General features: G+C 28.1%; 1 protein-coding gene across 1 annotated transcript; it reads left to right on the top strand.

The window, feature by feature from the left end:
* Positions 1-468: 468 nt before the first annotated feature.
* Positions 469-6193, top strand: LOC142611590 (uncharacterized). The gene is made up of 10 exons (XM_075783664.1): positions 469-962; positions 1293-1360; positions 2150-2220; positions 2470-2739; positions 3162-3322; positions 3404-3459; positions 3658-3710; positions 3778-3907; positions 5246-5343; positions 5696-6193. The coding sequence occupies exons 1-10, from the start codon at positions 670-672 to the stop codon at positions 5765-5767; spliced, it is 1272 nt and encodes a 423-aa protein (XP_075639779.1). The 5' UTR covers positions 469-669; the 3' UTR covers positions 5768-6193.
* The last annotated feature ends 11256 nt before the right edge of the window (positions 6194-17449 follow it).

The following is a 17449-nucleotide window of genomic DNA, read 5'->3' as shown; positions in this document are numbered from 1 at the left end:
TAATTGCATCGAGCTTACTTTTTAGCCCAATTATGTTTAGTTTGGGCTGGATTCTTATTTCATCCAAAGAAAGATCAAACAAAGATATGTTACATGTGTATATAAACGAAAAGTCTAAAACAAAAAAAATACACCATGCATCGAATGCATGATTCCTTCCTCTCACATGAAAGTAAACCCCAAAAGTGAGAGGGAGAAAACATACATCTTTTATATGATATGGAGTCTGCCTCCATATAAAGGTGAAGAAACATGCCTCCGATGCATGGTATATCATCTCCTAAAACACATGCCAAATCTTTCATTTCCTTCCCATTTAACCCAATTCCTAAAATTCCAATTCTGCCCCTTCATTCAACGACGGTGTAGACTAACGCGAAGCCGTAAATAACTTCAAAATCGAAGGGCGGTTTGTTAAACTGAAATCTGATTATTTGATCCAATCCGAGTTGCTTCCTATAAACGCAGGCCTATTAGAAATAGTATACGCTATCAAAAGGTTCAAAACAAAGAGTCGATACGTCTTCGTCTTCGTCTTCAAAGTGGGGGACCTGTCCCATTCAAAGTACATGTTTATTTTTCAAACCTAACAGAAGCTATAAAAATACCTGCTCTTAGTACTACACCACGAGTCTACTACCTACTATTTTTTTAAAAAAAAAAGTTTTAATGGCTTCGGTAGAGTTGGATGAGACTCCATCGGAGACTGTACGGAAAGTGGAAGTAAATGGAGGAGGAGAAGGAGGATCGAAGATGAGCGAGAAGAGTAACAGTAAGAAGAAGAAGAAAAAGGACAAAAACGGTGCGTATCGTTATTATATGTCGAAGCTAGGAATTGGATGCGTGAGACTGAGAACAGAGTACGATAAGGAAGGCAATTTTGACATGGAAGTTGTTGGTGGAGATGGACAGCTTCGCAATCCTACTCACCTTGTTATAATGGTTAACGGTCTCAATGGCAGGTAAAAACTCTCAAACCATTTATATGCATTTGACTCTTATTTTTAAGTCAATATAATAATAATAATAATAATAATAATAATAATAATAATATGATTCTTCACTGAGAAATACTTGAGAGCAAGTTTGAATGATTCATATTGTGGTGGTTTAGCTAATGAATTTTTGTTAATTGTATTTTTACATCTTCTTTTATTTGGTACGAAAGAGTCAAAAGTTGATTGACCAAAAATAACAATTAAAAAGTAGAATGATTAAATTATTGGAACTGTAATGTGCTTTGGTTATAATTTTATTTTTATTGTTTTTTCAAATTTTATATATATATGCAGTGCTCAAGATTGGAGATATGCTGCAAAGCAGTTTTTGAAGAAGTATACTGAAGATGTTATTGCTCACTGTGAGTTTCATAATATCCTTTCATCTCGTTTGTCTTGGATGATCGATGAATGTGTGATAAAATTATTTTCATTAGTGAATAGTGATGTTCATGGTTACGAGTTCATTAGCTTAAAGTCATGTTCATACAAAATTTAAGATGACCACATAGTTGGAACCATCGCTTGGCTGATTTAATCCCTCACCTGTGTTTTAGTGGCTTACACCATTATGTGTGTGTGTGTGTGTTCCTTGAGTAGATTTCCAGATACAGTATTTTGTGGCTTTTAATTCTATGTTACACACATGACTTAGTCCATCTAATCTGGTGTTTCATTTCCAGGTTGATGACCTTAATCCAAACAAATTTGTGTTTAGAAAATGACAAATGTAAAAAGTGTTTCAAGTTATAATGAGGATGAAGGCAAGAATCTCGAGGGAATTAACTATCTAATCATAACTGTATGGTACATGGAGGACCATCCATATTAAGACGCTTATGCTGGAATTATCTTATTTACTAGGCATGTCTGGATATTTTATCTTTAGTCTGTCGGTGATGGTCACTTGTCTGTCTTCTCTCATTGGAAGTAGTTTCTCCTCCATTTTGGGTTGACATTCATAACAACATATTAATAGAATTTAAACTGGGGATAGCTCATTACACTTCTCAATTACATTTTTGAGGACTTAGTAATTTCCGTCTTTGGTGGGCTTCAATATATGTCAATTGGCTATTGTCTGACTGCCTAGTTTGATGTTCTTTGCTTCCATTATAAAATGAAATGAGTATGCTTAATATTGAATGCAGGCAGTGAATGTAATACTTCAAAGTCGACATTCGATGGTGTTGATAATATGGGAGATAGATTAGCAGAAGAGGTGCGTTATGGGTTGGCTATTCAGACAACCAACTATCTTTGTTCCCTTATTGTAAATTGTTCTTTACTAATTTTCTGTCAGAACCAAATCTTGGTGTGTAATGCGGTTTCCTCTGTTTTTTTGTAGTTCAGATGTGTATGTCCGACATCTTTTATGTTTGAAAGCACTACCTTGAATATGAAGTTGCTGCACCAATCTAAGGATTTAAATTGAACACTGTTTGTTTATTTTTGTTTTTGTTTTTTCCAGGTTATATCAGTTATAAAACGTCACCCAGGAGTTCAGAAGATTTCATTTGTGGGTCATTCATTGGGTGGCCTGGTAACAAGGTATGTGATTGCCAAGCTTTATGGACGAGATGTCAGGAGGGAATTTGCAAAGGAAAATGGAGAGTGTAGCAGTGATGGATCTGGAGATCCATGCCCAGAGGAGAAATTCAAATGCAAAATTGCTGGACTGGTGCCGATGAATTTTATAACCTTTGCAACACCTCACCTTGGTTCAAGAGGGCATAACCAGGTGATTCATTGCCCCTTTTTGCTTATTCTCAGTTGTATTATTACTATGAAGATTTCATTTTAGATATCAGATATTTTCTCTTTGGTTCCATGGTATCCAAACTATGCTAATTCTTAGGAGATTTTTTTATTTTTTTTATTTTTAATACCTGGCTCTTGAGAGGGTTTTCCTTTCAGCAACATATATTGAACTTCAAATGAACTAATTGGAACAGTTTTTGTTGTTTCTTACTTTGGAATCTATTTCAATAGTGAGGGGGGACTATCATCTTGATTTTTAAAGATAGGTATTGTCATATTGACGATGAAAAAGGCATTTGATAATGCAACAAACTAATAGTTGTTACATGTCTACTGTGCTTACATTATATGTATGGCTCCATGTCAATAAATTTCTGGATCTTGGTGGATTTTTATTTTCAGGTTCCCATGCTTTGTGGCTTTTATACCATGGAAAAAGTAGCATCCCGGGCATCTTGGTTGCTTGGTAGAACTGGAAAACATCTATTTTTAACTGACAAAGATAATGGAAAACCTCCCCTTCTTCTTCAGATGGCTAATGATTGTGAAGATCTTAAATTTGTGTGAGTTCTTGTGCAACTTGAGTGTCTACTAACAGCACAAATGATTTCAACAAGTCATCAAATGTCATCTTGTCTCTGCAGATCTGCTTTGCAGTCCTTCAAGCGTCGTGTCACCTATGCAAATGTACTATATGACCGTATCCTTCTATTTTTTATTAATCCTTTCTACTTTGTTGTGCCTTATTGTTCAAGTAAAATCATTGGAAGTCAGGTCTCTAAATGTTCAAATCTAAAATTCAAGGAGTTATTGATGGGTCTGACCATTGGCCTCTCTTAATTGTTATTGTTATCACACTCTCGTGGTGTTTCTATTAATTACTTGACACTTTCCATAGAACTTGTGGGATGGAGTACATCATCTCTACGGCGACGGGATGAGCTCCCAAAGGTAATTTTGAAAGTTTTTATGGAAGTTTAAATCATATTGAGTTACTCTGACTGTTTTTCTCTATCAGCATCGCCATCGTTCTAGAGATGACAAATACCAGTATATTGTAAACGTGGAGACAGCAGAAACTTCCAGTCGACAAGAAGTAGTCCTCTTGGAGGCCAAAGTCAATGGATTCAAGAACATTGACTTAGAAGGTGTGTTGATGTTTGTCCTTTTAACTGGTTACCAAACTACTATCACTATTGAAAACAAGATGAGTGTGTGTGTGTTTTAAAATTGGAGAATACTGGGCCTCTACAGTTACTTAAATTACCCACCTAACTATTATAAAATCTCAACTAATTAATTACTGATAGATGATAAATATTATCCAAGAAGACCATGAAAATTTTGATAGATCTTTCTTGGTAGTGGGGCCAGGTGACTCAAAAATAAGTTGTTAAACAGTGATTTGTGAGACTTGCTAATTGAAATTCTGGCCTTTCTGGAAAAGGTCGATGAAGATTGGTACAGCTTTATACTAGCTTTTGATTCCAATTTTTCCTGTTGTGTTGGGAAACTTAAAAGAAAGTTAAGTGGCGTAACCAAGTAACAAATCTTCCAGTTGAAATAGGGTATGCTGCAATGGTCTCCCTTGGTCCTTTTTTTTTTGCACATCAAAGATATTTTTAATGCTGAGTACTTGGGAAGGTGGGTACATTTTGCTAGTATTGTGCGAATGACCTTTTTTATTAAAATTATTTGAAACATTTGGTAATAGAATTTCTCTGGAGTAGTATTTTAAGTTTCTTGAAATTTTGGTAATAGAGTTTTACCTAGAGTAAGCTACTTTAATAATTTGTGAGGCACTTGAAACTTTGATAATTGAATTTTATCTAGAGCAAACTATCTTAATAAGTAATGAGCCATATTGAAAAATCACATTGTACAATGCGTAAGCTATATATTAAGTCACTTGGTGCATCAACTTTTATTGTGTGGTACATGATTTCAAATATCATCAAGTTTTTGTGTCAAAAAAATTTGAAGGAAGAAGTGTGGTTCTCAATTTGCTATCAGCAGTATGCTTCAGTATTTTATAGGAGAAAATTATATACTTCTTGGATAAAGTATAATTTTTTTGGCTTTTCCTGAATTTAAATTGTGATAGTATGACTTTGGTAACAATAGTAGAACATACTTTATCTGGATGATATAAGTAATTGAAACTATGGTTATTATGGTCACAAAACTATTTACTGTTATTATGATGAATTTTTTTAGGAGCATCAAATATGTAGATGTTCTTCCAGATGTCATAACTGATGAAAGGTGGATGGAGGTTAAGTTTTAGGGCATGAGATATGAGCTGATGAATATTGGAAAATATTTTGTTGTTGGAAAGTGCTACTTTTATCCATTTTGCTTCCGAAAATACATGTGTGATTTCACTCTCATGATTTTTTTACATATTCTGAGCTTTAGTATATTGATTGATTCTAAAACTTCCAACTTATTTTCACTCAATTGTATCATTTTACAAACATTTGTAGAGGAAATGTTAAGAGGTTTGACTAAAACAAGCTGGGAACGGATTGACGTTAACTTCAGTGGAACTAAACAAAGATATCTTGCGCACAATACCATTCAGGTGGGTTTTACCTTCTCTTGAAAGTCATCATGTAGAACATAAATTCCATTTTTGTGCTATCAGGGTTATGAACCAATTGGTTCCACTATCAGACAACAATTATCATTATTTTTTCACATTTTTAACTGATTACCAATGAAGTCTAACTCAAATGCAATTTCTTCCCTCTGTAAGAACATGATATAGGGTGAATTCATTGTTCCATGACCTATTAGGTGCATAAATTATGAATTGAGGAGAGGTGGGGGGGGGGGGGGGGGAGATTCCATCCTGATGATTTCCTTTAATGAGCTGGTTCAATGATTTTTTTTAAAAAAAAAAAATTAAATTCTCTCTCTTTCTTTCTGTTCAGGTGAATAGATACCTTATCAATTCTGCTGGGGCTGATGTGGTCCATCACATGATTGACAATTTTCTCTTATAATAGCTGCCAACTTGTTATTATATGTACGTCTGGTCTGAGTTGCCAATTGCCTATTGGCTTAATATCGTTCCTGTTCGGGGTTATAGAGTTATAGGGAAAGGAGAAAGGATTTAGATGTTCTAGGTGATCTTGGCATGACTTGGAAAGTTCAAAAATCCCGAAGGGTTTGAAAGGGGTTAGACAGGCTGTGCGAGTGAAATTTTAGGTATGATGTTGTAAGTTCTATTTGCCATCACAGAGAGAGGATGTTTTCCCAAAAGACAAGCTAGTAGCTACACAAGTATGTAAACAGTTTAATAAGTTAATTCTGTTGTAGAAGGGTAATTCTACCAGCCTGCTATACTAGTTTACCAAAATATTATATTTGATGATACCATATTCACATTGTGTAATACGAATATCACATGTGATTGTACTTTTGTCACATTCAGTAGTTCCCTTATTTTTTCTCACATTTGATGATATCATTCTCACATTTGATGATATCATTCTTACATTGTACAGTACCAACATTACATATGACTGTACTTTTGTTACATTCGGTGGTTCTCTTATTTTTTCTCACATTTGATGGTACCATCCTCACATTGTGCAATACCAACATCATATGTGACTGTACTTTTGTTACATTATGTGGTTTTTTTTTTTTTTTTCTCACATTTGATGGTACCATCCTCATATTGTGCAGTACCAATATCACATGTGACTGTACTTTTGTCACATTCTGTGGTTCTCTTATTTTTTCTCACATTTGATGGTTCTATTATCACATTATGCATTACTAACATCACATTTGATCATACTTTTCTCATATTTAGTGGTATTTTAATTTTTTTTCCTCACATTTGACAGTTCCATTGTCATATTGGGCAGTACCAACATCACATGTAACTGTACTTTTGTCACATTCGATGGTTCCTTATTTTTCTCACATTCGATGGTTCCATTGTCAGATTGAATAGTAATAACATCACATTTGACCGTACTTTTGCTACATTCAGTTGTATTCGTATTTTTTTCTCATATTTGACAGCACTATCCTCAAATTATTGAGTATTAACATCACATGTGACTATACTTTTATTACATTCGGTAGTTTTTTTTTTTTTTTCTTACATTTGATAGTTCCATTGTCAAATTGGGCAATAATAACCTCTTATTTGACCGCATTTTTTTCACATTCAGTGGTACTTTAATTTTTACTCACATTTGACAATTCCATCGTCACATTGAGATTTGGACAATACCAACATCACATGTAACTGTATTTTTGTCACATTCGATAGTTCTCTTATATTTTTTCACATTTGATGGTTTCATTATCACACTAAGTAGAACTAACATCACATATGACAATACCTTTGCCACATTCGGTTGTACTCGTTTTTTTTTTTTTTTTTTCTAATATTTGATGGTACCATCTTTAAATTGTGCAGTACCAAAATCACATATAACTACATTTGTCAGGTTTGGTAGTTTTAATTTTTTTTTCTCGCAAATGGTGGTTTTATTGTTATATTAGACAGTACCAACATCACATTTGACCATAATTTTCTCACATTTGGTTGTACTTTAATTTTTTTCTCACATTTGACAGCGTCGTCCTCACATTGTTTAGTACCAACATCACATGTGACTGTACTTCTGTCACATTTGGTGCTCCCCTTATTTCTTTATCACATTTGATGGTTCCATTGTCATATTAAGTAGTACTAACATCACATTAGACCGTATATTTCTCACACTCGGTGATACTTATGTCACAATCGATGTTTCCCTTTTTTCCTCATCAATTACCATAATACCCTTGAAACTTAAAAAATGACCGAAATACCCTTAGAATTTAAAAAATGACAAAATCACCCTAAAACTCAACCAAAAAAAAAACCAAAATTACTATAAAACCCAAAAAATGACAGGAATAACCATGAACTTGTATATTACCAAAATATCCTTAGGGAAAAAAAATATCAAATGACCCTGAAACTAAAAAAATAAAGACCAAAATTACCATAAAACCTAAAAAATGAATGAAATAACAATGAAACCTAAAAAACGACTGAAATAACTATAAAACGAAAGAAAATAACCAAAATTCCCCTAGAAAAAAAATGACCACATGACCTTGAAACTTAGAAATTGACCGAAATGACCTCCAAAACAAAAAAAATGACTAAAGTGACCTCGTAACCCAAAAAGTGACTAAAATTCCCTTAGGACCTAAAAAATAACTTAAATATTTATAATCCACTTAAGAATATAAAGTTTACAAGAGAAAAAATTATCCAGTACTTGATTTCTTGAAAATAAAGTAACATACAAAACGAAAAAAAATAATAATAAATAAATGACTTCGTAGTCCATGGTCTAAATACTAATTACTATCTTAAATATTTATAATCCACTTAATAATAAAAAATTTAGAAAAAAAAAATAGTGAAATATAAAATTTACCCAGTACTTGATTTCTTAAAAGTAAAGTACCATACAAAAAGAAAGAAAAAAGATAAATTACTCCATAGTCCACAATCTAAATACTAATTACTATTTTAAATATTTATTATCCAATTAATAATATAAAATTTACAAATGAAAAAAAAATAGTGAAATATAAAATTTACCCAGTACTTGATTTCTTAAAAGTAAAGTACCATACAAAAAGAAAGAAAAAAGATAAATTACTCCATAGTCCACAATCTAAATACTAATTACTATTTTAAATATTTATTATCCAATTAATAATATAAAATTTACAAATGAAAAAAAAAAGTGAAAAAAAAATTACCTAGTACTTAATTTCTTGAAAGTAAAGTACCATAAAAGAAAAAAGATAAAAATAAATTACTCCATAGTCCACAACCTAAAAAACTAATTACTATCTTAAATATTTATAATCTACTTAATAATATAAAATTTACAAAAAAAAAAGTGAAAAAAAAATTTACCTAATATTTGATTTTTGGAAAATAAAGTACCACACAAAAAGAAAAAAAAAAGGATAGAGATAAATCACTTTACATTCTACACCCTAAATACCAATTACTATCTTAAATATTTATAATCCACTTAATAATATAATATTTACAATAGAAAAAAAAAAGTTAAAAAAGAAATTTACCCAGTATTTGATTTCTTAAAAAGTAAAGTACAATACCAAAAAAAAAAGATAAAGATAAATCACTCCACAATCTAAATACTAATTACTATCTCAAATATTTATTATCCAATTAATAATATAAAATTTACAAATGAAAAAAAAAAGTGAAAAAAATAATTTACCTGGTACTTGATTTATTGAAAGTAAAGTACCATAAAAGAAAAAAAGAAAAAAAAGATAAAGATAAATTACTCCACAGTCCACAACCTAAATACTAATTAGTATATTAAATATTTATAATCCACTTAATAATATACAATTTACAAAAAAAAAAAAAAGTGAAATTTTTTTTTTTACTTAGTACTTGATTTCTGGAAAATAAATTACCACACAAAAAGGAAAAAAAAAGGATAGAGATAAATCACTTCACATTTCACACCCTAAATACTAATTACTATTTTAAATATTTATAATCCACTTAATAATATAAAATTTACAAAGGAAACTTTTTTTTTTTACATAATATTTGATTTCTTCAAAAGTAAAGTACAATATGTAGAGATAAAGGGCCCAAAAGTACATATGGGCTGTGGGTCTTATCCGAGGAAGCTTAGTGGTCCGAGGACAGATAGACCATAGGGAAGACGTAAGAGTTAGAGCTCCACGAGCAAACTATGACTACGAAGGTTTGGGAAGGTAGTCCGAGGAGGAATGCCTCTACGACTAAGCAAAGCAGAAGTCAGAAGGATTGGTATGCCCTCGAGAGCAACGCTATGAAAGGTTCTATTGATAAGGATAAACATCAAGGAAACATAGGATAAAAGGAAGTTAAGAAATATCCAAGAGAAAACTGTTACCACCGCATTGAATGCTCTGCAACTAACCTTCTAACCGCATTAATGTGGAAGTGATACCTGAACAGTGGTTAACAGCCTTACAGCTACTTCCAAAGATTTCAGGAATGAGCTAATGGGATAAGAATCAAAGGCAACATCTTAAGCTACATGTAGCAACAAAAACTGGACTTGTAACAAATTTAAAATATATATATATGTATGTATGTATATATATATATATATATATATATATATATATATATATATATATATATATATATATATATAAGAATGGGTAAAACTTAGGTACAGTTTCTTAGGTGCAGTACCTTAGGTTTCCTACTCAAAATTTTGACATTTGTTCGATTTAACCTCCCTAAACAAACGACATTGGAACTAAATTTTTTTTTCCTCCTCCCTTTTTTTCCTGTACTGCAAATGACTTCTCTTCCAAACTCAAATCCCAAAAAAAGAAAAAAGAAAAAGAAAGAATATCTCATATCTCTCTCTCTCGGTGTGTGTGTATGTATGTTTATCTCTTTCCTTTCTTCTTTTCTGATTTATTACTCTTTCTTCTTTTTTGATCTATGACTCTCTCTCTCTCTCTCTTTCTCGGTGTGTGTAAGTATGTGTATCTGTTTCCTTTTCTTCTTTTCTGATCTATTACTCTTTCTTCTTTTATGATCTATGATTCTCTCTCTCTCTCGGTGTGTGTAGGTATGTGTATCTGTTTCCTTTTCTTCTTTTCTGATCTATAATTCTTTCTTCCTCTCTCTCTTTCGGTGTGTGTATGTATGTGCATCTGCTTCATTTCTTCTTTTCTGATCTATGATTCTTTCTCTCTCTCTCTCTCTCTCTCGGTGTGTGTATGTATGTGCATCTGCTTCCTTTCTTCTTTTTTGATCTATGATCCTTTCTTCTTTTCTGATCTATGATCCTTTCTTCTTTTCTAATCTATGATTCTTTCTTTCTCTCTCTCTCTTTGGACAAATTAATGAAAAAGGCTGTGACAATAGCTTTGTTGACATTAAGAGTGTGGAAGTTTTGGGTATAGCGGAAAATGGTCCTTTTTTGGTTTAAAATCCAATAGATCTGGCTTTTATTTTTTTATCTTTCATGTTTGGTTACTGAGAAAATGAGGGAGAAGGGTTCATTTTTTAGATTGAAACCCAGTAGATTTGACTTTTATTTTTTGATCTTTTCTGTTTGGTTATTGAGAAAATGAGGGAGAAAGTTCCGTTTTTTGGTTTGAAACCCAGTAGATCTGGCTTTTATTTCTTGATTTTTTGATCTTTCCTGTTTGGTTCTGCATTTTTTGGTTTGATGTTCTCTTGCTGTTGCAGTACAGGAAAAAAAGGAAGAAGGAAAAAACAATTTAGTTTTAACGCTGTTTGTTTAGGTTGTTAAATTGGACAAATGTCAAAATTTTAAGTAGGGAACCTAAGGTACTGCACCTAAGGAACTGTACCTAAGTTTTGCCCTATAAGAATTAGTCTCCTCGGACTGTGTCAAGGACGATTTTCTTTGGGCAAAACCAGTTTATTCTGGTTTTCTTGTCATTTGGGCTCACTATAATTATTATCTAGCTCATTAAAGCCTAGTTTTCTAACTCACTCTCTATAAATTTATTGTATTTGGGCTCTTTGGGCCAAGATCTTTTTACTTTTTGGGTCACGCAGCCAAATTGTGCCCTTACATAATTAAAAAAAAAAAAGATAAAGAAAAATCAGTCCACAGTCCACAGTCCACAATCTAAATACTAATTACTATATTAAATATTTATAATCCACTAAATAATATAAAATTTACAAAAGAAAAAAAAAGTGAAAAAAAAAAATTTACCCAGTACTTTATTTCTTAAAAGTAAAGTCCCAAACAAAACGAAAAATAAATAAATAAATAATCACTCCACAGTACACAATCTAAATACTACTTACTTTCTTAAATATTTATAATTCAACTAACAATATAAAATTCACAAACGAAAAAAAATTTAAAAAAAAATTACCAGTACTTGATTTCTTCAAAGTAAAATACCATACAAAAAGAAAATATAAATCACTCTACAATCCACACTCTAAATACTAATGACTATATTAAATACTTATAATCCACTTAATAATATAAAATTTACAAAAGAAAAAAAAAACAGTAAAAAAAAATACCTAGTACTTGATTTCTTGAAACTAAAGTAGTATACGATAAAAAAAATAAAAACAAATCACTTCACAGTCCACAATCTAAATAATAATTACCATCATAAATATCTATAATCCACTTAATAATATAAAATTTACAAAATAAAAAAGGAAAAAAATAAATCTCTCTACATTCCACACTCTAAATACTAATTACTATTTATAATATTTATAATACACTTAATAATATAAAATTTACAAAAAAAAGTGAAATTTTTTTTATCCAGTATTTGATTTCTTAAAAGTAAAGTACCATACAAAAAAGAAAGATAAATCACTCTACAGTCCACTAATTACTATCTTAAATACTTATAATCCACATAATAATATAAAATTTACAAAAGAAAGAAAAACTAAAAAAAAAAAAAAATTACCCAGTACTTGATTTCTGGAAAATAAAGTACTATACAAAAAGAAAAAAAAAAGGATAAAGTTAAATTGATCCACATTCCACACTCTAAATACTAATTAATATCTTAAATATTTATAAGCCACTTAATAATATAAATTTTACAAAGAAAAAAATATGAAAAAAAAAATTTACCCAGTATTTGATTTTTTTAAAAGTAAAGCACAATACAAAAAAAAAAAAAAAAGATAAAGATAAATCACTCTACAGTCCACAATCTAAATACTGATTAGTATCTTAAATATTTATAATCCGCTTAACAATATAAAATTTATAAAAGAAAAAAAAGTAAAAAAAAAAAATACCTAGTACTTGATTTCTTGAAAATAAAGTACCATACAAAAAGAAAAATCACTTCGCAGTATACACTCTAAATACTAATTATTATCTTAAATATTTACAATCCACATAGTAATAAACAATTTATAAAAGAAAAAAAAAGTGAAAAAAATTACCTAGTACTTGATTTCTAGAGAATAAAGTACCATACAAAAAGAAAAGAAAAAACATAAACCACTCCATATTCCATACTCTAAATGTTAATTACTATCTTAAATATTTATAATACACATAATAATATAAATTTACAAAAGAAAAAAAAAAGTGAAAAAAAATCTACCAAGTATTTAATTTCTTAAAAGTAAAGTACCATACAATAAAAAAAAAAATACTCCACAATCCACAATCTATATTTTACACTCTAATTACTAATTACTATTTTAAATATTTTTAATCCACTTAATAATATAAAATTTACAACAAAAAAAAAAGTGAAAAAATAATTGGCCTAGTATTTGATTTCTTAAAAGTAAAGTACTATACAAAAAAAAAAGATAATAATAAATCACTCCACACTCCACAATCTAAATATTAATTATTATCTTAAATATTTATAATCCACTTAATAATATAAAATTTACAAAATAAAAAAAAGTGAAAAAAATACTCGATACTTGATTTCTTGAAAATAAGGTACCATACAAAAAGAAAAAAAAATAAAGATAAATCACTTCACAGTCCACGCTCTAAACACTAATTACTATCTTAAATATTTATAATCCACTTAATAAAATAAAATTTACAACGGAAAAAAAAAACAAAAAAAAATCCCAGTACTTGATTTCTTGAAAGTAAAGTACTATACAAAAAATAAAAGATAAATATATATCACTCTAATATCTACAATCTAAATACTAATTGCTATCTTAAATATTTATAATCTAATTAATAATATAAAATTTACAAAAGAAAAAAAAAAGTGAAAAAAAAATTTACCTAGTACTTGATTTCTAGAAAATAAAGTACCATATACAAAGAAAAATGAAAAAAAAAATGATAAAGATAAATCACTCCACATTCCTCACTCTAAATACTAATTACTTTCTTAAATATTTATAATACACTTAATAATATAAATTTACAAAAGAAAAAAAAAGTGAAAAAAATGACAAAATATTAAATTTCTTAAAAGTAAAGTACAATACAAAAGAAAAAGATAAATCTCTCCACAATCCATAATCTAAATACTAATTAATATCTTAAATATTTATAATTCACCTAATGAAATAAAATTTACAAAATAAAAAAAAAATGTGAAAAAATAATTACCTAGTTTTTGATTTCTTGAAAGTAAAGTCATATACAAAAAAAAAAAAGATAAAAAAAAAGATAAATCACTCCATAGTCTACAATTTGAATGCTAATTACTATCTTAAATATTTATAATCCACTTACTAATATAAAAGTTACAAAAAATAAAAAAGTGAAAAAAATTACCTAGTACTTGATTTCTTGAAAGTAAAGTACCATACATAAAGAAAAAGAAAATGAAGAGATAAATCACTCCACAGTCCACATTCTAAATACTAATTAGTATTTTAAATATTTATACTCCACTTAATAATATAAAATTTACAAAAGAAAAAAAATTACCTAGTACTTGATTTTTGGAAAATAAAGTATCATTCAAAAAGATAAAGAGAAAAAATGATAAAGATAAATTACTCCGGATTCCACACTCTAAATACTAATTACAATCGTAAATATTTATAATCCACTTAATAATATAAAGTTTACAAAAGAAAAAAAAAAGGGAAAAAAAATTGCCTAGTACTTGATTTCTGGAGAATAAAGTACCGTACAAAAAGAAAAAGAAAAAGTAAAAAAATAATAAACATAAACCACTCTATATTCCACACTCTAAATGCTAATTACTATCTTAAATATTTATAATACACTTAATAATATAAATTTACAAAGGAAAAAAAAGTGAAAAAAAATCTACCAAGTATTTACTTTCTTAAAAGTAAAGTACCATACAATAAAAAAAAATGATAAATTACTCCACAATCCACAATTTAAATACTAATTACTGTCTTAAATATTTATAATTCACTTAATAATATAAAATTTACAAAAGGAAAAAAAATGTGAAAAAAAAAAATTTACCTAGTACTTGATTTCTTGAAAGTAAAATCCTATACAAAAAGAAAAAGATTTAAAAAATAAAAATAAATCATTCCACAATCTACAATTTAAATACTAATTACTATCTTAAATATTCATAATCTATTTACTAATAAAATTTACAAAAAAGAAAAAAGTGATGAAAAAAATACTTAGTACTTGATTTCTTGAAAGTAAAGTAAAGTACTATACAAAAAGATAAATAAAAAGAATAGATAAATCACTCCACAGTCCACAATCCATACTCTAAATACTGATTATTATTTTAAATATTTATTATCCACTTAATAATATAAAATTAACAAAAGAAAAAAAAAAGTGAAAAAAAATTACTCAGTACTTGATTTTGGGAAAATAAAGTATCATACAAAAAGATCAAGAAAAAATAGGGATAAAAATAAGTCACTCTACATTCCACACTCTAAATACTAATTACTATTTTAAATATTTATAATCTACTTAATAATATAATATTTACAAAAGAAAAAACAAGTGAAAATAAAAATACCCAATATTTGATTTCTTAAAGGTAAAGTACTATACAAAAAAAAAAAGATGAAGATAAATCACTTCATAGTCCACAATCTAAATACTAATTACTATCTTGAATATTTATAATCCACTTAATAATATAAAATTTACATAAAGGAAAAAAAATTTACCTAATACTTGATTTCTTAAAAGTAAAGTCCTATACAAAAAAAAAAATCATTACACAGTTCATAATCAAAATACTAATTACTATCTGAAATATTTATAAACCACTTACTTATATAAAATTAACAAAAGAAAAAAAAATTTAAAAATTACCCAATACTTGATTTCTTGAAAGTACAGTACCTTACAAAAAGAAAAAGAAAAAGAAAAAATAAATCACTCTGCAATCCACATTCTAAATACTAATTACTATTTTAAATATTTATAATCTACTTAATAATATAAAATTTATTAATGAAAAAAAAGTTAAAAAAAAAATTTATCTAATATTTAGATTTGAAAGTAAAGTACCATACAAAAAGAAAGATAAAAAAAAAAAGATAAAGATAAATCACTCTACAGTCCACAATCTAAATACTAATTACTAATGTAAATAATTGTAATCCACTTAATAATATAAAATTTACAAAAGAAAAAAAAGTGGAGAAAAAATTTACTTAGTATTTGATTTCTCGAAAATAAAGAATCATAAAAAAAGAAAAAAATGATAAAGATAAATCACTCCGAATTTCACACTCTAAATGCTAATTAATATCTTAAATATTTATAATCCACTTAATAATATAAAATTTACAAAAGAAAAAAAAATGAAAAAAAAAATTACATAATAGTTGATATCTTAAAAGTAAAGTACCATAAAAAAAAAAAGATAAATCACTCCGTAGTCCATTAATTACTATTTTAAATATTTATAATCTACTTAATAATATAAAATTTACAAAAAAAAAAAAGGTTAATTTTTTTTTTTACCTAGTACTTGATTCCTTGAAAGTAAAGTCCTATATAAAAAGAATTAGAAAAAAAAAGATAAATCACTCCATAGTCCACAATCCAAATACTAATTACTATTTTAAATATTTATAACCCACTTAATAATATAAAATCTACAAAAGAAAAAAAAGTGAAAAAAATTACTTAGTACTTGATTTCTTGAAAGTAAAGTCACCATACAAAAAGAAAAAGAAAAAGAAAAAGAAAATATAAGTCATTCCACAGTCCACACTCTAAATACTAATTACTATTTTGAATATTTATTTTCCACTTAATGATAAAAATATACAAAAGAAAAAAAATTGAAAAAAAAAATTACCCAAAACTGGATTTCTTTAAAGTAAAGTATCATACAAACTAAAAAAGAATGAAAAAAAAAGATAAAGATAAATCATTGTACAGTCCACACTCTAAATACTAATTGTTTTCTGAAATATTTATAATCCACGTAATAATATAAAATTTACAAATGAAGAAAAAAATGAAAAGAAAAACCTAGTACTTTATTTTATGAAAGTAAAGTACTTTACAAAAAGAAAAAGGAAAAAAAAAATTATAAAGATTAATCACTCCACATTCCACACTTTAAATACTAATTATTATTTTAAATATTTATAATTCTTTTTTTTTTTTAGAAACACACACACACATAATCCACTTGATACAATAAAATTTACAAAATAAATAAAAAAATTTATCTAGTAATTGATTTCTTGAAAGTAAAGTACTATAAAAAAAAAAGATATATCACTTCATAGTCCACAATCTAAATACTAATTACTATCTTAAATATGGGTAATTCTATTATACATTTTTTTTTTGGTATGGTACTTACTAGTAAGTAACCTGCTATACAAAATTACCAAAACATCTCATTTGACGGTTTCATCATCGCATTGTGCAGTTCCAACATCGCATGTGACAATTTTTTTTTATTATCACATTTGATGGTTTCCTTAATTTGTTTCACATTTGGTTGTTCCATCTTCATATTGTGTAATTCCAACATCACATGTGACAGTTCTTTAGTCACATTTGAATCACATGTGATAGTTCTTTTGTCACATTTGATGGTTTCCTTATTTTTTCTTGCATTTGACGGTTTCATCTTTATATTGTGCAGTTCCAACATCACATGTGACAGTTCTTTTGTCACATTTAATGGTTCCCTTATTCCATCCTCCCATT

This window comes from Castanea sativa, chromosome 10 (genome assembly GCF_040712315.1).
Source record: "Castanea sativa cultivar Marrone di Chiusa Pesio chromosome 10, ASM4071231v1".
Classification (NCBI taxonomy): Eukaryota; Viridiplantae; Streptophyta; class Magnoliopsida; order Fagales; family Fagaceae; genus Castanea; species Castanea sativa.
The sequence above is the reverse complement of the archived record's forward strand: the minus strand, read 5'-3'. Positions and strand labels throughout refer to the sequence as shown.

What these genes read in the sequence shown, in the direction of transcription:
- LOC142611590 (XM_075783664.1), top strand. Translation starts at nt 670, where the DNA reads ATGGCTTCGGTAGAGTTGGATGAGACTCCATCGGAGACTGTACGGAAA. An exon ending in GTTAACGGTCTCAATGGCAG is followed by an intron (nt 963 to 1,292) that starts GTAAAAACTCTC and finishes ATATATATGCAG; the next exon opens with TGCTCAAGATTGGAGATATG. An exon ending in TGCAAATGTACTATATGACC is followed by an intron (nt 3,460 to 3,657) that starts GTATCCTTCTAT and finishes CACTTTCCATAG; the next exon opens with AACTTGTGGGATGGAGTACA.